The following is a 27,635-nucleotide window of genomic DNA, read 5'->3' as shown; positions in this document are numbered from 1 at the left end:
ATGAAGAATACTAGACATGTAATTAATGTGAAAGTAAATCAATTGCAAATTGAAATAAATAAAACATTTTGTAATGAATTTATGTAATCACAGGGCATTCAAAAAATAAAATAAAATAAGATAAATAATTTTTTAAAATGTATCAACTGCTTAAAAAATAAAATAAAAATAAATTATGTAAATTAATGTATTATTTTATTTTAGTTTTTAGTGCCCAATGAATTACATAAATTCATCATTAATTTTTTTTATTTAAATGTAACATCTGTGTAAAAAAATGTAATAAAAAAACATAAATTATCTAAATTCATTCATTATTTTTTTGTTTTATTATTTTTTTTAGATGCCCTGTGATTGGCTGGCGACCAGTCCAGGGTGTGCCCCGCCTCCTGCCCAAAGTCAGCTGGGATAGGCTCCAGCGTACCCCCGCCACCCTAATGAGGACTAAGCGGCATAGAAAATAAATGAATTTATTTATTTATTTATTTGAAACCCTGAAGTATATTGAGGTAGCAGGGTGGTTTACAATATAGCCAAGACAATATATACGACGACAGAAACATCAGAAGGAAAAAATCATATAAAATATGTGAAAACAGTATTTTAACCAATAAAAAAGGTAAAGCAACCATTAAAATAAATGATTAAGAACTACTATAAGAATGAAAACTGTTTACGATCGGTCATCGTTTCAACAAACGTTTTTCAAAAAGACTAAAGTATCAAAAGTATCGATATTTTGATTTGAGTATCGATTTTAGAGCATGAAGAGCTGGTATTGGAAGTATCGATCCACACATCACTACTCGAAAGAAGCATTTTGTTAGCAAGCGTGGCCCCACATTGTCGCTACACGGCCCAAAGCCAAAACGGCACACTTCCTGTCTTCACAATAAAAAACAAAATAAGTGTCTTCCTTTAATTAGCCGTGATCTTGTTTATGGCACTTTTTCTATATCTTACGATGCAAATTGCTGTATGTGTCTTATTTTGCACAGTGTTTATTTGTGAAATGCACGCAGTGGTAATAAGGTGTCCTCCGCAGTCTGCACACAGGCTCAGTCTCTTTGCTCCATCCTTGTGGACAAAGCTGAGGCATCACTGGACTTTTCTCCTGAGCTGACGCGCGCCGTCACCAACGTGGTGTGTTCTTTATGTTTCAACGCCACATACTGCAGAGGAGATCCTGACTTTGAGGCCATGCTTCTTTACAGCCAGGGCATTGTGGACACTGTAGCCAAAGACAGCCTGGTGGATATTTTCCCTTGGCTACAGGTAGACACCAAAGATATTCCTGTGTGGCTTGGATGCTTGTATCAGTATACACATGGCATACATCCACGGAACCGTCTCTATCCTAACTTTCTTTAGGCTACCTGCAGTCTCAGTAACACTCTTCAAAGAAAAAAGTACACCTGTTCTCAATGAATATATCAATAAGTCAATCACCGGAAATTAATAGACCTATTTTTTTTCCATATACTGTATGTCGGTTCGATGCAGTTAAACTGACTGTAATACCTAATGTGGCCACTAGGTGTACTCATATCCTCAGTGGTGTGCCTGAGCCAGCCTCAAAGAAGAGTTTCTTGCCAAATGTGTTGTGTTCAAAGACGCACGTAAATAAGGGCTTCTACACGAAATCTCGTCAGTTATAGATAAACAACACACTTACCACCTAAAAGACCAAATGAGACACGCTTGGATTTCACTTCTGTCAACATTTTCGTCTCGATTCATTCGTTGGCGTAAATGTCATTATTCATTTCGCCATAGTTTTGTCAACGGCCATCCGTTTAGTTGAGTTGTACCGTTTTTCGTCAAGGGACAAAAAGTGTCGTTGACGAAGAAATTAATACTGCAGCTAATGTCTTAAAACAAAAACACTAATGTGACAAAGTTAGCAATAGAAAGCACACACGTATCCTTCCAGCGCTACAAGTGGATAAGAGCACTCTTCTCCAGTTGTAATGTTCCACGAACCATCAGTGTTTACATTCATACTAACATCATCCATATACAGGAATCCCTCCTTTATCATATTAAATGGTTCTAGAGCTGACCAGATTTCCCTGCATTAAGGCATCTTAATTATACATGTAATATTTTCAAAGTTACATCTTAGAAAACCTGTTTACAACCTTCTAAATACAGGTTTAACATTATTATAGCCCTCTAGACATGAAATAACATCCCTAAAGTCACCTTTACACCCCTATTACCCATTATAGTAGACATAAGAGTAAATAAGCAATTTAAGACAGAAATAAGATGTGTTCCAGTGATGAGGATCTGAGTAGGGGGCAGACAGGAGGTGACGTCAGGGTTCACTTTGTCAGGCACTTTTCTATCAATAAGAGCCTTCAGCACTCAAAATAATGATAAATTTGATGACACAATGCGTTCTGAATCCTGCATGTGGGATTATAAGAAATGATAATGAATCATGCGTGAAGATAAAATCCATCTCATTTTGCAGATTTTTCCCAATTACGACCTGCGGCTCCTGAAACAATGTGTTTCAATCAGAGACCAACTTCTCCATAAGAAATACGAGGAACACAAGGTAGGGTGGACTGTAATCATTACATAGTTGCAACAATATATGTTGTTGGCTAAGACGACACAATAATACAAAAAGATCAACTGGAGTCAGTCAGTGTTGGTGGTGGAGCCCACCGCTCCTCGTCATGATTCAGTTAGCATCTTCAGATCTTCTGCTTTGAGCGGACTCCAGCACAAAGCACGGCCACAAATGCGTGCGGACATATAACATGACCTACGCCGTCTGTGTGCAACTAACTCCCAGGCAACCTACAGTGATCACTTGCAGAGAGACCTCATGGATGCTCTCCTGAGAGCCAAGCGCAGCGCCGAGAACAACAACACGACGGAAATGAGCGGCGAGGGTTCAGTGGACCTCAGCGATGACCACATCCTGATGACTGTGGGGGACATCTTTGGAGCCGGTGTGGAAACCACCGTCACTGTCCTCCGATGGGCCATCATCTACCTCATCCATCACCCTGAGGTGAAACCATGTTTACATCGTCATTCAGCTTGAGAAAAGCAAAGAAAAGCCACAAAGCTTAACTTGACTTCCAGGGCATCCGGAAGGTTTGTTTGGTGTTATTCCAAAATTGATTCTGTTTAAAGCTTCCTCAAAATTCTACATGACGTCAACGTGACACATACGTAGTGTTTGCATGCAGATCATAACTAAGTCTGCGTGTTGTGTTCAGGTGCAGAAACGCATCCAGGAGGAGCTAGACAGCAAGTTAGGATGTCAGAGTCCCCGCCTTAGTGACAGAGGCAGTCTGCCACACCTGGAGGCCACCATCAAGGAGGTGCTGCGGATCCGTCCCGTGGCGCCTCTGCTCATCCCCCATGTGGCGCTCTGTGACACCAGGTACAGTCGCGTTTTGGAAAATCACCAATCATGTACAGTAGTCCCTCGTTTATCGCGCTGAATTGGTTCCAGACCCGACCGTGATGAGCGACTTTCCGCGAAGTAGGATTTTCATAGAGCCTAGAACATCTGTTTACAACCTTCTAAATACAGTTTTTAACATTATTAGAGCCCTCTAGACATGAACTTTTCATGCTTGAAAATGCTTAATTTAGGCAGGAAAAACATAAAATTTGCTTAAACCTCTGGGGTCCCCAAGGGTGATGATGATTTCCTTGCAGGAACATTTTTGCATGTTTTTTGCTTGTAACTTTGGTTGTGTTACTCCCTATAGCCTGATTTTTCCCCCAAGATGTTTTTTTTCCATGAAAAATCATAAAATTCTAATTTTAAACTTGTTCCTAGGTCAACCAGGTGCCCAGGTCAAATTTCCCAAAATTGTCCAATCTCATGCTAAAAAGTACATGTGACAAATTGGACTAATTTTAAACTAAATAAACCCTGAAATGAGAATATGCATGTTTCTATTGTCTAATTACATTGAGGTGAAAAATGGTGCTTGTAATGTAAGTCAATAGGACTTTTTTTGTCCTCTGGGGACCCGAAAAAGTTGAGAAATTTGGAATCTGACCCTGCAAAAACACGAAAGCATCAACATTAATTTGACTACTAATCTTATGCATCGTTAAGTCTGATCTTAGACATAGAGCCCCAGCCCTCTAACATTTATTATAGGGAACATAACTCATTTTGTTTGTATTTTTCCAAGCAAAAACTGTAACATCATCGAACCAAATGGCCATTTAGAGGGTTACTATAATAAAAATATTTACATGTGTAATATTTTCGTTATTAGAACCCAAGTTGATTGGCAGATCTACGCCAAAAAAGTAGAAACAAATATTCATCTGTTATTTTTTTATAGCAGTTTTTGAGAGTAGACTTTTTTGTCCTTTAGGGACCCTAAATGATAGGAAATTAAATGGACCCCTGAGGGTTAAATATGCATATTTTTAAATTACTTATTCAACCACAAAACAGCAAGATTTATTAATATATTTCTGAAAAACCAAGCGAGTGAAGCCACGAAATTGGAAGCACCACGTGGTGAGGGATTACTGTCCAAACTTTGGTATTAAAAAGCTTCCCTGACGAAAATCTGTTGTTTTCCATTTGAATCTTTTATCATCTTTTATGTGCTTTGTAGCCTCGGGAATTTCAAGGTGCAAAAAGGAACCCGAGTCATCATCAACCTGTGGTCTTTGCACCACGACCAGAAGGAATGGAAACACCCTGAGCGCTTTGATCCCGGTGTGTACCCCGCCTCTCGCCAAAAGTCAGCTGGGATAGGCTGAAAAATACCCTGTACTATTACCAAATATTTGTTACGCTCGACAGCGCTCACACGATAAAATTATCTGCATTTCTGAGTCCTTTCCAACGTCGAAACCTTGCAGGCTCACCTTTTTCCACATTCCAAAATGCACACCTTTCCTGTAATTTCCAGTTTTTTGTGACAAAAATTAAATTTTTCTCACATTCAGGGCATTGAGCACTTCCTGTACTCAGGGCCGTCTATCTATGTTGTTCTGTGAATGAGTGAATGAATGACTAATACAATCCTGTCACCTTTTTGCAGCTCGATTCTTGAACAGTGACGGCACAGGTCTGGTCATCCCATCGCCCAGTTACCTGCCTTTTGGAGCTGGGATCAGGGTGTGTCTAGGAGAATCCTTAGCCAAGATGGAACTTTTTCTTTTCCTGGCCTGGATTCTGCAGCGCTTCACGCTCTCTACCCCGCCAGGTCAACCCCCTCCCCTGTTGGAGGGCAAGTTCGGTGTGGTCCTTCAGCCCGCCAAGCACAAGGTGACCGCGATACCCAGACCAAGCTGGAAGACAAACACGTGCGAGGCTTGCTAACTTTATGTTACAGTGGAGCGTTTGCTGGTCAAACATCTCAAGCCAAACCTCCACACATCAGTGCAAAGTCCGTCACACCGGGGGCTTCGCTCTATCACGGCTTTTCAGAAATACACAGCGTTCCCTCGTGTATCGCAAGAGATAGGTTCCAAAATAGCCCGCAATAAGTGAAATCCGCCATGCCGCCTATGGCCATGTCTCTTTGTCCTGGGGCTGTTCGGCTGTAGTGTTTTTGTATCCTTGTTAAAACATATTGCTCTTGTCGCGGTGTTTGCCTCACACGGTTAGCTTCTCCTGTTTCTCTGTTGTTTACAGTATTGGCGGTGAGCAAGCAGCTCACACGGTTAGCTAGTTTGGTAGCCAGGACCACAACCACAACCACAACAGAAGGCGGCACAAAGGAGATTGATTGACAATGGCCTGCAGCCAATCAGGACACAGAAAACAATGAGTGGTGCAGACAGAAGAGACAGAATAGAGACACCGCTGCCTGTGAACTACAACACTAAAACAAAACAAAAAAAAAATATCAACAAAAAAAGAAAAACACTAAAAAAAAAAAAATGGAGATGGAGCGAGGGAACACTGTATTCCCAAAATCAAATCATGTCGTTTCGTGGTCGGTCAAGAAATATGCCTATTTAAGCTAATGTTATGTCTTTTTTTGCCAAAATTAAGCATTTTAAAGCATATAAATGGCTAAATGAATTAAAATACAAATATAAGGCTCTAATGTTTGGTTAGACGCACAAGCACCAGACTTTTATTGCAGGTTTGAATTATCTCACAACATGCACAATAATCCCTAACAAAAACACAAGCTACTGTTGCAGCCGTAACCCACGCTAAGCTAAAACTCAACTCTGAACACATTTACAGCAATGCACACGAGCCTTATTTATGTCTTAAATGGCTTATTTTCTCTTATCATGTCTACTATATTGTTTAATGTGAGTGTAAAAGTGACTGTAGGGGTGTTATTTCATGTCTAGAGGGCTTTAATAATGTTAAAGAACATATTTAGAAGGTTGTAAACACGTTTTCTATGTTCTAACTATCAAAATATTCCATTTGTGTTGTTTCAAACTGATGTGTGTGTGTGTGTGTGTGTGTGTGTGTGTGTGCATGTGTGTGTGCGTGTGTGTGTGTGTGTGCATGTGTGGGTGTGGGTCAAAATTCCTCCACAGCGCTGTAAGAGACTCATTGCAAGTTATGTTGCTGCTAAGGGGGGCCCAACCAGTTATTAGATTTAGGGGGAAATCACTTTTTCACACATGGACATGTAGGTTTGGATTTTTTTTTCTCCCTTAATAATAAAATGTTTCATTTAAATACTGCATTTTGTGTTCAGTTGTGCTGTTAATGACTAATATTTAAATTTGTTTGATGATCAGAAACATTTAAGTGTGACAAACATGCAAAAAAGAAAAAAAACAAATCCGGTACGGGGCTAACACGTTTTCACACCACTGGAGATGACAGAAGTACAATTTCATGCAAGGCAAAACTTTTTTTTTTGTTGCTCCTGTGCACTTACATGAAAGGTGCAAAGATTGCACTTTATTACAAGCCATACAAAAACGCAATATTAGAATCATTTTAAAAGCTTAGGTGACAATATTGGATAAAAGTTACATGTTGACGTGTAGTGCAGGGGTGTATTACATGATGGTACACATACTGTGACTCGCACTAACCTGAATATTGTTCCTGAATATTCTACAAAGAGTTGGATGCAATCATTTAGCTTCAGTTGTGTACTTTTCCATTCTAATCATCCAGCAGGAAATCACTGATCTCCTCTCTCATGCGAGACCTGTAGAACAGAAGAAAACACAGGTTTATTAGATTTGACATACATGACTCCTGAAAGGAAAACCACACTTTTTTCATCCCCAATCCTTATGTGGGAGATGAGCACACATCTTTCTCTTTTCTGTGTTCTAAACTTACAAAAACAGATAAAAAGAGGCAGCTAATAATGCACAGATGCACCTATAAAGCCTTCTGAAAGAAACTCCAAAAACATTTGCATATACTGTGATATAAAAACCCTACACACATTAACCAAGCTACGGCGACATTGTTATTATTATTTTTATTAACATCGTTACGCTGAAGAACTACATTACTGGCGTAGTGACACCTTGCCACACCACACCGACTAGCTACTAGCTGGATAGCGACTAGTTTCACCAAACACTCGCCCGCACGTCAGCGCCGTGCTCACAATGCATCAGGCCACTACTGAAAGGTAACGCTACATATTGGAGCTGCCGCCACCGCTGCTGTGTTTTTGAGTTTGAGTTTGGAAAAGTTAACGCTAGGCGTTGCGGTCGCTGCTATGTGAAATCAATGCGCCCAGGAAGGAAGTGTCGGTTATGCTTAAAAGGACCAAAATACGGCAAAAAACTTTAAGTACATGTACAAGTACTACATGGTCACAGAATATGTGCGTGCGCCACTTTTTATACAGTACGTATGAATAAAGTATTTTTGTCCCTATGCACATTTTGGGGTTGTTTTAGTCGGAATTCCACACACTTTTCTAAGTGAGTTAGTACTTTTGTCTCTGAGAATATAAGCCAGAAAATTCACACCTTCATAAAAGTACAAATGCAATTAACTCTCATGGTTTCTTATGTATTTAAGAATGGTTGCACAACTACATCGTCAGCAATCATCGACACCAAAGCACTCACCTGTTTTGCCTCCTCTGAGCCTCCGACAAGATGCACTGAGGGAGAACGTCCACGGAGGACTTGAAAGAAAAGGAAATGTGAGAAAAAGCTTGATTTGTCAGTAATGTCGTGTATAATATACATTACAGTGCAAATGTCTTAAGCCACCATTAGAATTGTGCTATTAGCATTGCTGTCATGACTGTATTGAATGCTTTCTCAGAAAAAAAAAAAACAACTACCTCTTCGTGGCTATGGCGGCAAGTATTCACATCAGCAATCGCCACAACCTGCTCCTCTAACAGCAAAATGGAACATGTCCATCATGAATGTCATTGCTAAAAACTAGGGGTGCCACGAGACACCCAACTCACAAGACGATGCATAAGATTGGGTCCATGAGAACAAGACGAGAGGAGATTTTAACATTAATTTTAAGAAAAGTGCAATTAAAACATGACTGGACAAACAAGCTTTAATTTAACCGAGTCACAAAATTGTTAAATTAAAATTATTGTCCCACAAATTGACACCAAACAGTATTACTGTCAACATTTTTTGAGACCAAATAAATCACTGTTATGATAATATATAATAATAATAATAATATATGATAATATAGTGATCCCTCATTTATCACGGTTAATTGGTTTCAGACATGACCGCAAAGTAGGATTCAATATGAATAAATTGAATATTTTCATAGTTAGAGCATAGAAAACCTATTTATGATTTTCCAAATACGTTTTTTACCATTATTAGAGCCCTGCAGACGTGAAATAACACCCTTAAAAGTACTTTAAGCCCAATATAGTAGACATAATCATAGCCATTTTAGGCATAAATAAGATAGACTCACATATTAGCATTGCCAGCTTACTTCCTGCGGTGGCTATCGTCTCATCAATATAATGTGACAGACACAGAGACCAATGTAAAATACTACTCTACTGTCACTGTTTGTGGTTAAGGAGAGACTCACGATGCACTTCAATCGCTTGACTAACAAGCAGAGAACACATGCACTGAACACTCACACAGGAGCTGCTGTCAGCCACTCTCTACACAGCTATGCTGCTGGTAACACTCAGCTACGGTCAGCTCAGTTAGCTGACGTCACACACACCTCACTTCTGAAGTCCCACTTCAAAAAAGGCACACACAGTCACAGACAAGGTATAATACACTTCATATCATGTCTTCTGAATGCCTTATTTTTGTATTTTCGTTCATTTTGCCATTTTTATGCTTGAAAATGCTTCATTTATGCAAAGACGCATTTTTTTTTAACTACAAAAAAGTCTGTATTCAAAACAGCAATAATTTATTAATTTTTGAAAAACTGCAATAGAGTAAGGTGCAATGTAGCGCTCGTAATGTCTGTCAAGCATTTGCAGCACTTCCTGAGATGCTGGCTTTTCAACCGTATTAAAGAGCAGCATTTCTTTTCCAATTCCTTTCTTTAAAAGGCACACCATTTTGTGCCGTTTCTTTTATGTTGCTACCACTTTCGAATAAATCGGCATACTGACGTGTTCATGTTGATGGACTCACCTCGCTCATTATTAATAGTCCCATACGGGGTCTGTGGCGTTTGGCTTCACAAGCATCCTTTTCCCTCCTAACTTCTACAACGATACCTTGCATTGTTCCTCACGAGGCTACACTCTTCTGCTCTGTGTGTATGCTTGTGGCCCCGGCTACCCCCACAAAGACAAAGCGACCGTGTGACCGACAAGAGGTTTCACTCTGTTCGCTGTTTTGTGACATGTGTAGGTCCTGTGGACCCTCTTCCTGCCCGTTTATAGGCGAGAGACAAACGAAACAGACGCATGTACAGGGCAATATATGGAGCTTGGCAAAATTTGTTCATTTTCATTTATCGTATGATTAATTAATTTATTTATTTAAAACGTGAGGAGAAATCTTGTCACGTTTTGACAACAAATGCTAATTCGAATGACCGCTATGAAAAACATGATTCCAACACGTCAACTAGCGCACTTTACGTAGAAAGACAAGAGTGTCACAAGTCCTCGCAACATTAAAACGTGACAAGGTTAGGAGATCATATTGAGGTTCGGCCTCATATTTGTCTTTGATGTCATGAACCCAAATGTTTTCAGTGTACCACAAAATAAGGAATTGGCCTCACTGTTGCAATATTTCTGGAGGGTACTGTATGTCACCTACCATATCTTTGACGGTCAACTGACAACTGTAACACAACCATCGCCTCACATCTGCTGTGTCTGGAAGCCTGTAATAGTAATAATCATCATTTTACTTTTACTATTTTACTATTTGATTTTAAAAACAATACAATGCCATGTAGCAGTTAGCACTACAAAGTGGAAATATTAGCTTTTTTGCACCACAAGTACCATGGATGGATAATGTTGTGGAAGCAAAGTAGCCAATGAACAAGCACCACCTGTTGCATTCAAATGTTTTTAGTCCCTATCTTAAATATTTGCAATGAAGAAACAAAGAACGGGCATTGATCAACAAACCTGTTACTACATGCATCACCATTTATTTCAACCATCTAATCAAACTTTGCATCTTTTGCAAATAAATGCAGTTTATGTGTGGAGTAGATGAACTTGTGTATAGTTTCCTTTTAGTTGTATGGCTTCAGAACACGATGCTCACTGAGCTTTCCATCAGAAAAGTAAATAGTGAAAGCATACCTGAAAGCAGAAGAGCAGCCCCCGTCTTCCACGCAGTTCTGTCCGGTGCCTTTACAGCAGCTACCTGCAGGGGTTCCACTCCATTCTGGCAGCAGTAGAATGGAGTATTTCATTAAATTCAATTGTACAGTACCTGGACATACATTTTTAAACAACTTTTTCCCCCACCCCCAGATAAAAAAAGGGTAAAAATCACACATACACAAAATCAGATGTATCCTGTTCCCACTGATCATGCGTTGACATCAAATAATCATATTTTTACTCTGCCATGCAATGACAGTCGTAGTAACTTACTAGTACCGGCATCCCTCACCACTTCACTCCATCAATTCACTCTATTTTTTCAAAACTATATTAATATATATGACAAATCATGGTGTTTTGTGGTTGAATACGGCCTATTTTAAGTTTAAAAAATATGCATATTTAAGCAATTGTTACGTATTTCTTACCTAAATTAAGCATTTTTAAGCATAAAAATGGCTTAAATAAATTAAAATACAAATATAAGGCATTCAGAGATGCTGTGAATGATATGTAATAGTCTACACTGGTCACTAGGTGTTAGTAATGTGACTTGATCGCCTCAACAACAGGCTTTTATTGCAGGTTTGGATTACCTCACAACGGGCACAACAATCCCTAACATGGGCTACTGTTGCGACCGTAACCCACGGCAAGATAAAACTCAACTCTGAACCCCCCATGTTACGTTCTGTCTGCCCGCCACGCAGCTCCCCTAGGGAACACATTTATAGCAACACACTCGAGCATGATTTTGATTTATGTCGTAAATGGCTTATTTCCTCTTATTATGTCTATTATATTGGATAATACGGCTGTAAAGGTGACTATTTGAGTGTTATTAGCATGTCGAGAGAGCTCTAATAATGTTAAAAACCATATTTAGAAGAGCGTAAACAGATTTTCTATGCTCCAATTACGAAAATAAATAATCCTGCTTTGCAGAAATTCACTTATCACGTTCGGGTCTGGAACAAATTAACTGATAAACGAGAGATGACTGTAACTATTTTCTGTTCCTCCATTAAAATTTGGTGTGTACATTTTATCATGTACTCTAATTGCTGAGCAGACTGTTGCGTACATCTTCAAATGGGGAACCTCCTTAATAAAATGGCGACCAAGCCCGCCCACAGTGTATTATAGAAGTATGAAGTACAGCAGTACCTCGCATAACATAAACCTCCTTTTACATAAATTCCACTGAACATAAAGAATTTATGTAAAGTTTCTGCTTCGTATTACAGAAGAAATTCCATATAACAAAGCGTAAAGTCAGCGCAAGTCTTTTTTTTTTTCCAATCAACTTTATTAATGCCTCAAGTCGGTAGTTCAGACTAACACTTGGTGACGCCTTCTGACGCATCACGCTCTCATTGGCTGACTTTCGGGGCACCGCCTCCGCTATCATCTCATTGGCTGATTATCGGGGCACTGCCTATGCTCTCATCTCATTGGCTGAGTTATACAGCGCGTACGAGTTTGTGTGAGAGACAGGCTTGTCCCTTCAAACTCCTTCCTCTTCGTAGTCGCCCTGAAACTAACTTAATTAAGTTAAGTTACAAATTAAAGTTCTGCACACAGCATTAACGTGTAGTGCGTGTATGTTTGTCTGTGAGACCAGCTGACTCTTAGACTCTTTGAGTCGCGTTTCGACTCAGGAAGGAGGAGGAGGACTAGCCTGACTCCACTTGCGCTCCTGATCAAGACATCTCGTGAACAGTAGGATTGTTTTTGTTTTTCAGTTTTATTCATTTACAGTAATCTTATTTATTACCTTATTTTATATTGGAATGTTACTCTACTATGTTTATGCTAATGTTTTCTTATATTTTCCCACCATATTTGGTGGACTTTGAATATTTTCAAGTGCCAAAGGGGTGAGTTGGGGAAGATCTTGGAACGGATTAGACTATTTACATGTATTTTACGCTTCGTATAACATAAAGGTTCTCGGATCCATAAAGGATAGGAGCGTCTACTGTATTTAGTGGTATTTGCTTGACAGTGCAACACTTACCATCCAACCTGGAAAAAAAAAGTGTACTGTACCTGGGTTTTCTCTTGGAAAGAGACTGTTGGCGCCTACAGACTTTGGCTGAGAGAGACGTTCTGACATAAGAGTGGCCTGGAAGGCTGACGCCATCTCTAAAGAGAATAAGAAGGTTGAGGTCGGGATCAAGAATATTCAGTGATTCTTATTCCTATTACCATTACATTAAGGAATACAGTCCAACAAAATACGGCATCTGTCATGATGCGGCCCACGGGCCACATATCAAAAGGCCCTGCTCGAAATTGTCCACAGGCGTAAATGTATGTGTGAATGGTTGTTTGTATATACAGTGGTGGGAAAAAAGTGTTTGCCCCCTTCCTGATTTCTTATTTTTGTGTATGTTTGTCACACGTAAATGTTTCAGATCATCATACAAATGTAAATATTAGTCAATGTCAACACAACTGAACACAAAATGCTACATGGCTCTGTGTGAAAAAGTGATTGCCCCCTAAACCTAATAAGTGGTTGGGCTGTGCTGTGGAGGAATTTTTGCCCACTCATCTTCACAAAATTGTTGTCATTCAGCCACATTGGAGGGTTTTCCAGCATGAAGCACCTTTTTAAGGTCATGCCACAGCATCTCAATAGGATTCAGGTCAGGACTTTGACTAGGCCACTCCAAAGTCTTCATTTTGTTTTTCTTCAGCCATTCACAGGTGGACTTCCTGGTGTTTTGGATCATTGTCCTGCTGCAGAACCCAAGTTGGTTTCAGCTTGAGGTCACCAACAGATGGTCGGACATTGTCCTTCAGGGTTTTTTGGTAGACAGCAGAATTCATGGTTCCATTTATCACAGCAAGTCTTCCAGGTCCTGAAGCACCAAAACAGCCCCAGACCATCACACTACCACCACCATATTTTACTGTTGCTATGATGTTTTTCTGAAATGCGGCGTTACTTTTATGGCAGATGTAATGGGACACACACCTTCCAAAAAGTTCAACTTTTGTCTCGTCAGACCACAGAGTATTTTCCCAAAGGTCTTGGGGATCATCAAGATGTTTTCTGGCAAAATTGAGACTAGCCTTAATGTTCTTTCTTGTTCAGCAGTGGTTTTGGTCTTGGAACTCTGCCATGCGGGCCGTTTTTGTCCAGTGTCTTTCTTATGGTAGAGTCATGAACACTGACCTTAACTGAGGCAAGTGAGGCCTGCAGTTCTTTGGATGTTGTTGTGGGGTCTTTTGTGACCTCTTGGATGAGTCGTCGCTGCGCTCTTGGGGTCATTTTGGTGGCGGTTCACTACTGTTCCATGTTTTCACCATTCGTGGATAATGGCTCTCACTGTGGTTCGCTAGAGTCCCAAAGCTTTAGAAATTGCTTAATAACCTTTTCCAGACTGATAGATCTCAATTAATCTCAGTTAAGTTATGTTTTAACCGGGTCGGCAATCACTTTTCCACACAAGGGCCATGTAGGTTTGCATTTTTTTTTCTCCCTAAATAAGAAAAAGTTTCATTTAAAAACTGCATTTTGTGTTCAGTTGTGTGTTCATGGACTAATATTTACATTTGTTTGATGATCTGAAACATTTAAGTGTGACAAACATGCAAAAAAAATATGAAATCAGGAAGGGAGCAAACACTTTTTCACACCACTGAGTGCCCTGCGATTATTAGGCAAACAGGCCAGTGCGTACCCCAATTGTAAGCACCCGATTAAACATATTAACACTTACCAACTGAAGTGTCCAGAGAACACATACAGAGCAGACATTTGTCACAATGGTCCTCGGAAGACGAATTCTTACAAGCCGTTTGCAGCTTTTCACTTGTTCTTTCGGGCACAGAGCAGGAAGCATCACTTCAGTGTAAGAGTCATGTTTTCTAATGATTACAAAAGTAAGAGACGAACTCTTTAAAAGCAACATTGAGTGCCGTAGCACTTAACACAACACTAACCTGTAGATGGTGCTGACAGTGGAAGGAAAATCGACTTGCAGTTTATTGACAAAGCTCTCTGTCAAATGCTGGATACTGGACTTTTCTTTAGCCTGTCGGACACAGCACAGCACATTAGCAGACATACATAGTACATATGTAGTACAAGCTTTCCATAATCTTCAAGTACAGTGGAAGCGCCGTCAGCGCCAATCTGTTCCACAAAGTCAGACTCAAACCGAAACGTACCCTAACCGAATCAACTTTTCCCATAAGAAATAATGTACAGCCAATGAATCCGTTCCCAATACCAAAATCAGTATTTTAAATAGTTTGACAATGATAGTTTTACGCAGAAAACAATTGGAAATGCATATAACATAGAATGAAAGTAATAACGGATCATTTAACATCACTTTTTCCTTGATGAATGACTTGATTGTTGACAAAGAGGGCGATGACGAGCAGTGGGAGAAGAGAAGAGAAGAGATATCCACATGGACACCACCTTCATGTTTCGTAGGGGTGTCACAAGATCGTGAGATTGAAACGTGACAAGAGTCTCATCAAGGGAAAAAAAAACTGTCTCGTGGGCACTAGGCTTGGGATGATAATAAATACATGAATTAATCACACAAGAAATGAAAATTAACTAGATAATTTTGCCGGTCTCAATATATTGCCATGTGCAACGCATGTCTGTTTTACCCGTCTCTCGTCTCCAAACACGCAGGAAGATGGTTCACTCTGTGCATGGATTTCAGCACCTTGGCATGTCTTTTCCATAGAACAACGGCATGAACGCAGTGACCCCTTTTGTCAGGCATCCGGTCTCTTTGTCTCAGTGCATACATACACACAGAGTGCAGAAGAGTGTAGATTGCAACATATTGTCATATTATTTGTACTTTTCATTGTACTTTTCTTAAAAAGTCATGTTAAAATCGTTACTTGTCTCGTTCTCGTAGACCCAATCTTCTCGAGTGTCCCGTGACACCCCTAGTGTTTAACTATGAGTTATTTCTTGAATTAAATCGTGTTTCTTGCCTTCCATATCTAATTTGCTGACCCTTTGCATCGTTCTTTGGCTCCATTGTGGGTTATTTTGCAGCCGTGATCAATAAGAAAAGCAGAGACTTGTGGCATTGCTGTTTAAGTTAGCAAAGAACTAGAGTCAACCGCTGTTGATGTCATATACGGGCGACAGAGCTGGGAGTCAATGACTTCCAGTTCATGCTAACAATAACAGACTGCTAACAAAGGACTTTTTGTGACAAAAATACATTACGAAACCAATTGGACTCATGCAGTGTATTAACACGCCAAGCCATGCACCATATTGTGTGCCAACCGGGAAATGTATGCAAACTGAGGTTCCACTGTACTGTAATCCTATGTTTATTGTGGTTAATTGATTGCAGATCCGACCACAATAAGTGAATTTCCGTAAAATATTTTTGCAGCTACAGCACAGAAAAAAAACAGTTTATGATCTTCTAAATATGTTTTTTTAACATTATTGAAGCCCTCTAGATATGAAATATGAAATAACTACAATAGTAGATATAATTACATACAATAAGCCAGTTAGAACATAAATAAGACTTTTGCTCATGTGTGTTGCTGTAAATGTGTTCCGTACCACCAAATCGTTCCGACCAGTAGAATACTACATATTATCACAGCATCTTTGAATGCTTTATACCCTATTTTTATGCTTGCAAATGCTTAATTCAGGCAAAAAAATGTGCTAAAATATGCATATTTTTTGACTAATAAAAGGGACGAATGCCACCACGAAATTGCATGATTTATTAATTAATACATTTCTGAAAAACCGTCACAGACTGAAGCCGACACAACGTGGCGAGGGCTTACTGTACTCCTATTTTGCATCGCACTCCTGTGTCTGAGGTTCACTGAACACACCACTTCCGCCAAGCCCAACTTAGACTTGTGGTATGAGCCTACACTACTTTTCATCCATATTGTCGTATGCTACATATAGCTACATAATTCTTTCCTTGCTTGCCTGGTAGCACAGTGCACATCAAGAATAATATTCTGTCACTTTCCATTGAATTTCAGCATGAATTGATTGAACAAGCTTACCTTGGTGTGCAGGTTTGGTGTGAAGACACAAGGCACATGAAAAAGATGGTTATAGTAGGCTATTTCTTTAGCACTGTAGTCCCTCATTGGCCTCACAGATATAATGTCACCATAGCGAGAGTCTGAGAATGCCTGAGAAAATATCATATCATGTCATTTGCAAGTCTGCATGGCTAAATGGAAAAGAAAAACCACGCACATACCGTGTCTTGAGCGAGGTGTGCTCCTCTGCCCAGTGAGATACTCGTAAGAAGTTGAACAGCCAGTCTGGTGCAGTTGTGTCCCAACATGACTTTGCTGTAGCCTTCACAGCGAGCTGTGTGCACGAGCAGCTGCTGTCTTCACACACACACACACACACACACACACACACACACACACACACACATAACAAAGTTATCTTTTTCTATACGTGCTAGTTGATTCTTCTGTGGAAGAATAATAACCATGCATGCTTTGCCAAATGAAAACTCCTTGTAGCAGATGGCTGAGGTCATCCAAGAGGTCACAAAAGACCCCACAACAACATCCAAAGAACTGCAGGCCTCACTTGCCTCAGTTAAGGTCAGTGGTAATGACTCAACAAAGAGACTGGGCAAAAACGGCTTGCATGGCAGAGTTCCAAAACCAAAACCACTGCTGAACAAAAAGAACATTAAGGCTTGTCCCAATTTTGCCTGAAAACATCTTGATGATCCGAAAGACCTTTGGGAAAATACTCAGTGGTCTGATGTGACAAAAGTTTAACTTTTTGGAAGGTGTGTGTCCCATTACATCTGGCGTAAAAGTAATGCCGCAATTTGAGAAAAAAGAACATATCAACAGTAAAATATGGTGGTGGTAGTGTGATGGTCTGTGGCTGTTTTGCTGCTTCAGGACCTGGAAGATTTGCTGTGATAAATTGAACCATGAATTCTGCTGTCTACCAAAAAATCCTGAAGGAGAATGTCCAGCCATCTGTTGGTGCTGAAACCAACTTGGGTTCTGCAGCAGGACAATGATCCAAAACACACCAGCAAGTCCACCTCTGAATGGCTGAAGAAAAACAAAATGAAGACTTTGGAGTGGCCTAGTCAAAGTCCTGACCTGAATCCTATTGAGATGCTGTGGCATGACCTTAAAAAGGTGTTCATGCTGGAAAACCCTCCAATGTGGCTGAATGACAACAATTCTGCAAAGATGAGTGGGCCAAAATTCCTCCACAGCGCTGTAAGAGACTCATTGCAAGTTATCACAAACGCTTGATTGCAGTTGTTGCTGCTAAGGGTGGCCCAACCACTTATTAGCTTTAGGGGGCAATCGCTTCTTCACACAGGGTCATGTAGGCTTGGATTTTTTTCCTCCCTTAATCATAAAAAGTTTCATTTAAAAACTGCATTTTGTCAATGACTAATATTTACATTTGTTTTATGATCTGAAACATCTAAGTGTGACAAACATGCAAGGAAAATAAATCAGGAAGGGGGCAAACACTTTTTCACACCACTGTCTATAAAATCTAACTGGTGAACTTTGAAACTCTTATACTAACTACTACTAATGATTACTATTTCACATTCAATGTTTCGAGGTTTGCAGGTCATCAAAATGGTTCATATCATTCAAAAATTCACAATTCAGTTCAATATGACAATGAAGATAATTCTTCAGTATTTGTGTACATCACCGATGTCAGTCAAAATAGCTACGTAGCATTCATGAGACACACGGTTCATGTATTACATCTAGTTAGCATTTGATATCAAACATTACAGATATGCATCACTTTTCCACACAGGGCCATGTAGCTTTGGATTTTTTTTTTGTCCCTTAACAAAAAGTATATTTAAAAAAAAACAGTGGCCAACTGTGTTGTCATTGACTAATATTTAAAATTAGTTTGATGATCTGAAACAGTTAAGTGTGACAAACGTGAAAAAAGTAAGAAATCAGGAAGGGGGCAAGCATTTTTTCACACCAGTGTAGGTGCTCCACATGAACATTGTTAATGACCATCTTTTTTGGAAACCTCATCAGTTATAAATGACAGTCTACACGCTCTACATTTTTTTTGGTAGACATTAAAAAATGGTGTCATTGTCTAACTCAGGGGTGTCCAAAGTGCGGCCCAGGGGCCATTTGCAGACACTGATGTTTTTTTTATTGGCTTGCACAGTCAAAAAATATACTTTAACAAGAAAACGTAAAAAAAAAAAAAAAAAAAAAAGTAAAATATCAAGAGAAAAAAGTTATCATTCTATGTTTATATAGCCATAGAACACAATATTCTGTGTGTTTCGAAAGATCAGTCAAAATCGTCCGGTACTGAAGGGGTGTCTTTTGAAAAATGGCTGGCATTGAATGAGTTAATAAAATATTACTTAAGGCCAAGGGTGTCAAAGTGGGGTGTGCCACTTGTCATAGGGGGAACGTGAATAAAAATGAAAAACAATTTGTAACACTCACAATTACGAGTATACCTGAACGCCTCACAGCACAGAGTGCACAAAGCAGAAAGAAAGGAGACAGAGCATGAAGTTCTTCATTGCGCTGTGTGAGTTATTATGAACAAATAAGTAAGTTTGATGATTATGTTGTGCATTAAGAGTGTTTCATCTTGAAGATTGAATTTATATTGGTGTTCCAATCCCCAAACCTGTCAATGATTTGACTTTATTGCTGGTTGTATGTATTTTTGTACTTTAGATCCTGCTTTATCATTTTTGTCAAACTTTCCCTTTCAATTTGGTATCAAATTAATATGCAGACTTAAATCATAGCAGCTACAGGTGGACAAAAGTGAAGCTCAAGTTGAACCCATTCAAACGGAAGGATCCCAACATCCGGCTGAACTAAAAGATATTTAGGACGAATACTTTGATACTTTATTCATCTCCAAGAGAAGTTCACATCTTATCTATTTAGCAGTGCTCATGTCAAACCTTTAGCAAAATTTTACCATGCAAAATACAATTTTTGAAACAGAATTACTTACTCTAAAATGAATTAACCATTAACCATGTCATTTAATGAAAACATGGCTGCAAGTCAAATGTGTGAAGGGGTGCGTGACTGTGAAAAGTTTGGGAACCACTGATGTAAGGAAATCGGTTCATTCTTTTAGAATAACCTAGTATTACGAGAGGAAAATGTATGGAGATTATTTAAGATGAAAGTTGAAAAGAGAAAAAATAGAAGAGAAAAAAAAAAAGAGTAAAAGGCCAAAGTTCATACTAATAATACGCATTTTCACCTATATCACAAATGCAGTTCTTTTCTTGAAATATGCACAATTTCTACTTCTACAAAATATCAAATCGGCCCTTTCATTTTTCAGTATGTGGCACTCGGTGGAAAAAGTTTGGACACCCCTGGGAGCGGAGTGCTTCATATCAGTGACCTGGGGTGTAAATGTAAATACAACTGACCTTAACATGCTCATGAGATCTTCTCTAGCAGTCAGAGTCTTAGCGGAGTCCATTAGCTGCCGTAAGGAGTGCGTTTGGGACTCCAGAACATACGGCGGTGATGTTCCAACCTTCTCCTCAGGTGTTACATCGCTGCTGACGCCATTACGGATGAAGCGATCCACAGCTGCTTTGTAGGCACTTGCTGCTTGTGGGGAAGACGGAGCTTTCACCATGACTGAACTGGGGATGTCAAGAACCTGCAAGGTGAGATGATAAAGTCTAGAATTAGGTGGGGGCCAATAACAGTTGTTTCATGCAAGATGGAGCCACAATACCGCTTGATGAAAAAACAGTGACGCATAAAGACAACGTAAAAATTGTGTGAGTTTTTTTGTTGTTGTTGTTTTTTTTTTTAACAGTGGGACATGTATGGTACATTTTACCTGTATTATCTGGTATTTATAAATAATTACTCACTTATGTTGAATAAGATGCGTTTTCTGTGGATTTGCAGGTGTTTTGAGTTCATTAGCAAATTAGGGTGTGATGCCATGACTTTCCAATGTTGAACTTTTTCACAATATTGACATTTGACTTTTGCGTTTTCATTATCTGTAAGCCATAATTATTAAACTTGGAAAAAATTACGGTAATTTTTTACTGCATTACTGATAAATACTTGACACATAATTGTAATAAGCAGCTTACTGGCCGCAAACAACAAGTAGACAAGTACGCATATTACACAGGTCACAGCACGCTTTGTTTTAATGAGCCTTTTATGTGTTTTGTATGGTACCAGTATTATAGGCAAATTTTGTAGCATTACTGTTGGCATTAAGAAAACCTAAAAAGGGCGTCAGTCTCCGTGTGACTCTATCAGGACGCTACAGTACTGTGCAAAATGCCATGCACATCAAACAGATGAATGAGTGGTTCACAACATCGTCAGGTCAACGTCATCTTAATTTTACCCTTTAAATGCTGCTTGCATTGACGGACAACAAGGGATGCACATGCTGAGCTGTGGTGATGTGGGAATTCCTGTTTGAGTTGAGGCACTGCACTGCACAAGAGCTTGTCAGACCACCTATGCGCCGATTGCCCTGGCAACTCCAAAAAAAGTGCAAATGCATACGGAGAGCGCATCGAAACGTACGAGCGTAATTAAGGGTCAAAATGCTGGATGGCGCTTATGCTCCTTTTCAGCGAGGGTCAAGTTGACCCATCTCGGCCAGCGTTGCCAGATTTGCCTATGAGAAAAGACTTTCAGCTGTTTTTAAATTTTTGTCAAGATGCTGGCAAGTTCCCAACTTTCTTGTTGTTTTGGGCTTTTTTTCAGAGAGCTAGTCATTTCTCTTGCACAACCTGGCAACATGTCTCTGTGTCGTTCTAGAAAACCTCTCGTTGCAGTTATTTCAGAAAAAGGGGGAAATACCAGCTATGAGAGCATGAGGGTGGTGTTTTAACGTGCAGGTAACATTTTATTGTGCATTATAGGGTAACTAGGGCCAAAAATGTTACCTCTTTCGTCAATTTTGATGACAGTTTTGGTAAAACATTCAATGTCACTCTCAAAAGAAGTGATTTGACGGACTTGCTACCTGTTCCAGAGGCAGCATGTGGAAGGGGAACCCCGTGGCTTTAAACATGTCCTCCATCTTTGCCACCGTTTGCCGTCTCTCCTCAGCAGACTGACCCAAAGCACCACCCTCTGAGAACAAATAAACACATTCAGTCTGATTTGTGCAAGCAGGTACGCTTGCGCTTACAGGAGGTACAAGTTTGACTTACCATCAACGTAGACGATGCCTGGCATGAATCTCAACTTTTTGTGGGTACTCTGACTGAAACCCTGGAAAAGGCGATGGAAAGGTATTATAAATAAGAAATGATCAAACTTGAAGTACCTCGGAGTCACACTGGAACTTACGCGCTCATGAAAAAAACAAACTGACACAAACAATCAAATGTAATTTATAGAACTTTAAACAAAGGGGCGACAAGCAATGCTGCTAAAATGTTCCTACAGTCAGTGATATTTTCCTGCATCACAACTTGCTCACTCACTGGAGACACAACATTAAGACCAACAGAAATGTTGGTTGCATGCACCACAGACACCAATGTGAATACCAGGCAGCGGTGAGCGACAGCCATGAATGTCAGATTTGTTATTCGGGAACAAAAAGAAACGTTGACAAATTTTTATACTGTTTAATTCGTAATTGTGAAAAATATTGACTTTTTTGTACAAATGCTGGTGGTGTGCATCTAACGATTGTTTTCTTGGTCTATTCATCTGAAGCTTATTGTTTTAATCGAGTAATTGGTTGGGCCAGGGGTGTCCAAACCTGTCCCAGCGAGGACCACCGACTGCAAAAGAAAAGGATGCAAGGGCCACTTTTTATTCTGTCAACAAACATGTACCTGTAGATATGCTAAAAAGTTCAATAAAAACTGCATCTCAGCTTTGTGATATAGGTAAAAAGGTGTATTATTAGTATGAACTTTTTTTTTTAAACTTTCTTCATAAATAATTTTTTTAAATTATCTTCTGGCATTCTGCCTTTTACTCCCATATTTTGACTTTATTCCCAAAATACCTGTACGACCTTTCCCCAACCTACTTTTCCAAAAATTACAACTTTATTTTGTTTTGTTTGTTATAATATGACTTAAAAAAATAACATTTTTTCTTTAATATTTCCAACTCTATGCTATTTGTATTTGTATTTCTACTTGATTTATCCCACAGCGGGGAAATTTACTTGTTACAGCAGCAAGCAAGATACGAAAGTAAAGAGTACAGCGTAAAGAATGCATATTGACTACAACATGGTTCAGGTGGTGCAGGTGTTATAGAGCCTGACAGCGGTCGGTATGAAGGACCTGCGGAACCTCTCCTTCTTACACCGTGGGTGTAACAGTCTGCTGCTGAAGGAGCTGCTAAGGGAAACAACAGTGTCATGTAGCGGGTGAGAGGTGTTGTCCATGATGGATGTCAGCTTAGCCAACATCCTTCTCTCCCCCACTTCCTCCACGGAGTCCAGAGGACCGTCCAGGACAGAGCTCGCTCTCCTGATCAGCCTACTGATCCTGCTCCTGTCCCTGTCCGTGCTGCCCCCTCTCCAGCAGCCCACAGCATAGAAGATGGCTGAGGCCACCACAGAGTCATAAAAGGTCCGTAAAAGAGTCCTGCACACACCGAAGGACCTCAGTCTCCTCAGCAGGTGGAGGCGACTCTGGCCCTTCTTGTAGAGGGCGTGGGTGTTGACGGACTAGTCCAGCTTGTTGGTAAGGTGAACACCCAGGAATTTGTAGCTGTCTACCAACTCTATGTCCGCTCCCTGGATGTTCACCGGTGTGAAATGGGATGTTTTCCTCTGGAAGTTAATGATCATCTCCTTTGTCTTGCTGGTGTTGAGTTGCAGCTGGTTAAGCTCACTCCAGCTGACAAAGTCCCTGATGACCGTCCTGTATTCCAGATCATTCCCCTCTGAAACACAACCCACAATGGCTGTGTTGTCGGAGAACTTCTGGATGTGACACTGTGTGGAGTTGTGTGTGAAGTCCGAGGTGTAGAGGGTGAAGAGGAAAGGGGAGAGCACCGTACCCTGAGGGGCACCTGTGCTGCAGAGTTCCATGTCAGATACACAGTGACGGAGCCTCACATACTGTGGTCTGTTGGTGAGGTAGTCTATAACCCATGCAGTCAGGTGTTGGTCTACTCCCACACTCTCCATCTTCACTCTGAGTAGTGCCGGCTGGATGGTGTTGAAGGCACTGGAGAAGTAAAAAAACATGACCCTCACAGCGCTCCCGCTGTCCTCCAGGTGTAGTAGTGATCTGTGCAGCAGGTAGATCACTGCGTCGTCCACTCCGATCCGAGGCCGGTAAGCAAACTGCAGGGGGTCCAGCTGAGTGCCCACCAGGGGTCGCAGGTGCTGCAGGATAATCCTCTCCATGGTCTTCATCAGGTGAGAGGTCAAGGCAACAGGCCTGAAGTGGTTAGGCTCCTTGGGACGCGGTGTCTTTGGGATCGGGACCACACAGGAGGTCTTCCACAGGGCCGGGACTTTCTCCAGGCTCAGGCTGAGATTGAACAAGTGCCTTAACACTCCACAGAGCTGGTCAGCACAGTCCTTGAGGATTCTAGGGCTGATGCCGTCCGGTCCCGGGGCCTTCCTTGCCTTGATCTTCCTCAGCTGACTTCTCACCTGATCATCAGTTATGGAGAGGGGAGTAGAGGATGGCTGGGATGGGGATGTGGGGGTGAAGAGTGGTGAGTTGGTAGGGGAGGGAGGGAGGGCAGACTCAAATCTGTTAAAAAACACATTGAGTTCATCTGCCCAGATCTTGTCCCCACTGGCTTGGTCTCTCCCCACTCCTTTACCATGGCCTGTGATGGTCTGCAGGCCTCTCCAGACTTCCCTGGCATTATTCTCCTCCAGCCGCTTCTCCAGTTTCCTCCTGTAGCAGTCCTTCCCCTTCCTGATCTTGTGCCGGAGTTCCCTCTGGACTCTGCACAGCTCCTCCTTGTCCCCTGAGTTGAAGACCCTCTTCTTCTTGTTTAGCAGGGCCTTGATCTCAGAGGTCACCCAGGGTTTGTTGTTGGGAAAACACCGCACCAACTTGGAGGGCACAGTGTTCTCCACACAGAAGTTGATATAGTCTGTGATGCAGTGTGTCATGCTGTCAACCTCTTAATATTTGAATTTATTCTCGTAAAAACAGCCATTTTTTTTTCATTTCTGCAGGGTTTTTTTAATTTTCTTTTTTAAACTTTCTTCTTGTAAATCTTCTTATGACTTTATTGCCACATTTTGACTTTATTCTTGTAACATAATTTCTGCAAATTAATTTTCCCAAAATTATAACTTTATTCTGCGCGTGTTTGTTTTTCATACTATTACTTGAAAAAAAGAAATATTAAAAAAAATAACATCTCCCTCATATCAGAGGATATTTACATTTTTAAATAAAAAAAGATTAACCGAATACCAAAATAGTTGTTGATTAATTGATAAGCGATTAATCATCGATTCATCCATTAATTGTTGCAACTGTAGTGTCCTTATATTTTTTTGGTTTCAAAAAATGTCATTTGGAGGGAGTTGCAAACAGCCCATTTAACGCTGACCTTGAACATTTGAAATAATTCACACAAGAGAGATGGGGAGACTGACCTCTTGAACTTGGCGGAGCATAGAACTGGAAGAAGGACCTCCAGATACAGCAAGGAGAACCTAAAACAGAGCAGGAAGCTGTGACCTTTCAGAAACGAACACAACAAAACTGAAATGATCCTTTCAGAAACTAAAACCAGCAAACCTTTTCTCCAGGGAAAATGATCCTGTTCTTGCCCAGCATAGCTCTGAATTTGTGACGGAAGTACTGGTCAAAACAGTCCCTAAGGCAAGCAAAATCCATACAAAAGTGTCTTGTTAGATGACTTCACAAAGCCTGGCTAGGATGTAAAAAACACCAATGAACAAGTCAAAAGGACAGAATGACGGTTGTATAAACGTGGAGATGGTCAGTTGACTTTACTTATGCCCCGGGCCTCCTCGCAGTTGTACTTGCTGGAACACCTCCCCAGGAAGGCTTCCGGGGGCCATCAGGACTAGATGCCCAAGCCACCTCAATTGGCTCCTCTCCATGTGAAGAAGCAGCGGCTCTACTCCGAGCTCCTCTCGGATGGCCAAGGTCCTCACCCTCTCTCTTAGGGTGAGTTCAGCCACCCTGCGGCCGCTTGCATCCGTGCATCTTGTTCTTTCGGTCACTACCCAAAGCTCATGGCCATCGATGAGGGTAGGAACATAAATTGACCGGTATATCGGGAGACTTGCCTTCTGGATCATCAGTACTTTCATTTTGTTGTTTTTTTGGTGTTATGAGCACTTGAACTCATTCAACACGTATTCAAGACGTATGTATACTTTATACAAGGTGGCAGAAGTGCATTTGATCAGAGCTCGGCATGCATCATTTGCATGTAAAAACACACTCACCAGCAAGGAGGAAGTGGAAGAACACGGAGGAGTGTCGCGGAGAAGGTTATGTCCATTGTATGGGAATTTAACTCACGCACACGCGTGCACACACACGGTTTAGTTCCAAATGTGAAAACTGTAAACAGTTAATGGTGTTACGTATGTAAATAAATTGTTATTTGATGTAAAACAACCCATTTTTGTGTTGTTTATGTTGTGGCATAGTTGTTTAGAAATTTAAGATGTCCCAAAAACAAAAAAAAATTGTGTCAAAGTGAAAGTTATGCTTGAAGTGTATCTTTTCACAAAAAAGGTTTTTATATTCTGTCTGCCTTGAAAGATCAGTCAAAATCATCTGGTACTGAAGGGGTTGTCTTCTGAAAAATGGCTGGGATTGAATAAATTAAGATGAAAAAGTGAGGGGTTGGCTCCACTCATATGAGATGCTGGATCTCGATGAGTGATGCATGTCCTACCTGCAGTATTTGTCTCCTGCTCTGATGACCACGACGGCAAGCACCTCCTTGCATTTGACACATTTCTTTGACGCGCTAACAAGAGGACAAGCAAATGCCATTTGTCAATCACTGCTGTTATGACACGAAAAACAAACATTCATGTTTCTAGGGCTGCATGCAAGTGTGTTCTGATTTTATTTGAAAGATAACGTACACGCCATTGCATACGTAATGACAGCGTGACAATGTAGCGTCTAAATCCATTAAAAATGACGATCACATTGACTCCTTTATCTGTTCACTATTTTTCATAGCTATGGGTTGCTCCTCTGCCGCTATAATTTCAAGTTAGCACCTCCCCTTCCGCTACATTGCCAATCACACCTATTTAACTAAAGTAACTAACTACTCAAACACTTTTTACTTTCTGGGGGCTCACGGTTTAGTCCGTGATGTCTTCACATTAAGATGGGGTCACAAAAAACAATCGGGACAGAACAACCGCACTGCACATTAGGTTAAATCAGCTTTTACGTCCCCTTACGTGCGCAATCGGAAGGCGACTTCTGCGTCGGACTTCATGAGTTTTAAGTACAAAGCTGTTTACTGTAGTGCTCATTTGAACACATTAACGTCTTCTTATGGTTTATTTTGTGTTAGAATGGGCTTGTTATCTGTGTACTTCGAATACTTCGAAGTACAAATAGTGAATCGCAATTACAGTCGAAATGTGTTCACTCAATTACGTCCAACACACAAAACAATTTACTCGATGTCACAGACGTTGATTGACAGAAAGACACATAAAACACGTATACACTCTACAGGCAAACAGCATCAAAATACAATAAATACATGGTTGTAGTACCTTCGTAGCTCCTGCTCCAACGGTTCGTGGTATTCTTCAAGCACTTGACACATCACATCGGCTCTGCTGTGGCGCGAAAGGGTGACTCGTTGGATTTCCTTGCTTTTTTTAACTCCACAAATTCCGCGTGCAAGCTAGGATAAATA

At 40.5% G+C, this 27,635-nt stretch overlaps 2 protein-coding genes across 5 annotated transcripts in view; one reads left to right on the top strand and one right to left on the bottom strand.

Moving 5' to 3' along the window:
* LOC129192376 (steroid 17-alpha-hydroxylase/17,20 lyase) overlaps positions 1 to 6,668 on the top strand; it is a 7,538-nt gene extending 870 nt beyond the window's left edge. Inside the window, exons 3-8 of the mRNA XM_054796347.1 lie at positions 1,046 to 1,275; positions 2,480 to 2,566; positions 2,810 to 3,031; positions 3,243 to 3,409; positions 4,617 to 4,720; positions 5,049 to 6,668. Of these exons, the coding sequence (XP_054652322.1) occupies positions 1,046 to 1,275; positions 2,480 to 2,566; positions 2,810 to 3,031; positions 3,243 to 3,409; positions 4,617 to 4,720; positions 5,049 to 5,329 (1,091 nt within the window). The 3' untranslated portion in view covers positions 5,330 to 6,668. The remainder of the gene's footprint in view (positions 1 to 1,045; positions 1,276 to 2,479; positions 2,567 to 2,809; positions 3,032 to 3,242; positions 3,410 to 4,616; positions 4,721 to 5,048) is intronic.
* Positions 386 to 27,635, bottom strand: ctu2 (cytosolic thiouridylase subunit 2 homolog (S. pombe)). Of its 4 annotated transcripts, XM_054796348.1 has the most exons (16): positions 27,490 to 27,635; positions 26,640 to 26,714; positions 25,502 to 25,580; positions 25,357 to 25,416; positions 21,962 to 22,022; positions 21,772 to 21,881; positions 20,186 to 20,424; positions 16,982 to 17,117; positions 16,779 to 16,910; positions 14,688 to 14,779; positions 14,465 to 14,562; positions 12,783 to 12,878; positions 10,704 to 10,788; positions 10,204 to 10,270; positions 8,032 to 8,090; positions 5,898 to 7,145 (listed from the first exon to the last, which is right to left on the bottom strand). In XM_054796348.1, the coding sequence occupies exons 1-16, from the start codon at positions 27,540 to 27,542 to the stop codon at positions 7,100 to 7,102; spliced, it is 1,488 nt and encodes a 495-aa protein (XP_054652323.1). In that variant the 5' UTR covers positions 27,543 to 27,635; the 3' UTR covers positions 5,898 to 7,099. The 4 variants fall into 4 exon arrangements, 2 of the variants coding, with proteins under 2 accessions (XP_054652324.1, XP_054652323.1); XM_054796349.1 differs by lacking the exon at positions 10,204 to 10,270 and having other exon boundaries at positions 386 to 7,145; XR_008573411.1 differs by lacking the exons at positions 5,898 to 7,145; positions 10,204 to 10,270 and having other exon boundaries at positions 8,041 to 8,090; positions 14,465 to 14,612.

Source organism: Dunckerocampus dactyliophorus, chromosome 13 (genome assembly GCF_027744805.1).
Source record: "Dunckerocampus dactyliophorus isolate RoL2022-P2 chromosome 13, RoL_Ddac_1.1, whole genome shotgun sequence".
Taxonomy (NCBI): domain Eukaryota; kingdom Metazoa; phylum Chordata; class Actinopteri; order Syngnathiformes; family Syngnathidae; genus Dunckerocampus; species Dunckerocampus dactyliophorus.
The sequence above is the reverse complement of the archived record's forward strand: the minus strand, read 5'-3'. Positions and strand labels throughout refer to the sequence as shown.

Bases quoted from the DNA above. Each gene is read 5' to 3' on its own strand.
- ctu2 (XM_054796348.1), bottom strand. From the start codon at position 27,542: ATGTGTCAAGTGCTTGAAGAATACCACGAACCGTTGGAGCAGGAGCTA. The intron at 14,780-16,778 runs GTAAGCTTGTTC...TGTGTCCGACAG, and splicing joins CACCAAACCTGCACACCAAG to GCTAAAGAAAAGTCCAGTAT. The intron at 10,271-10,703 runs GTATGCTTTCAC...TTACTATTACAG, and splicing joins GGCTGCTCTTCTGCTTTCAG to GCTTCCAGACACAGCAGATG.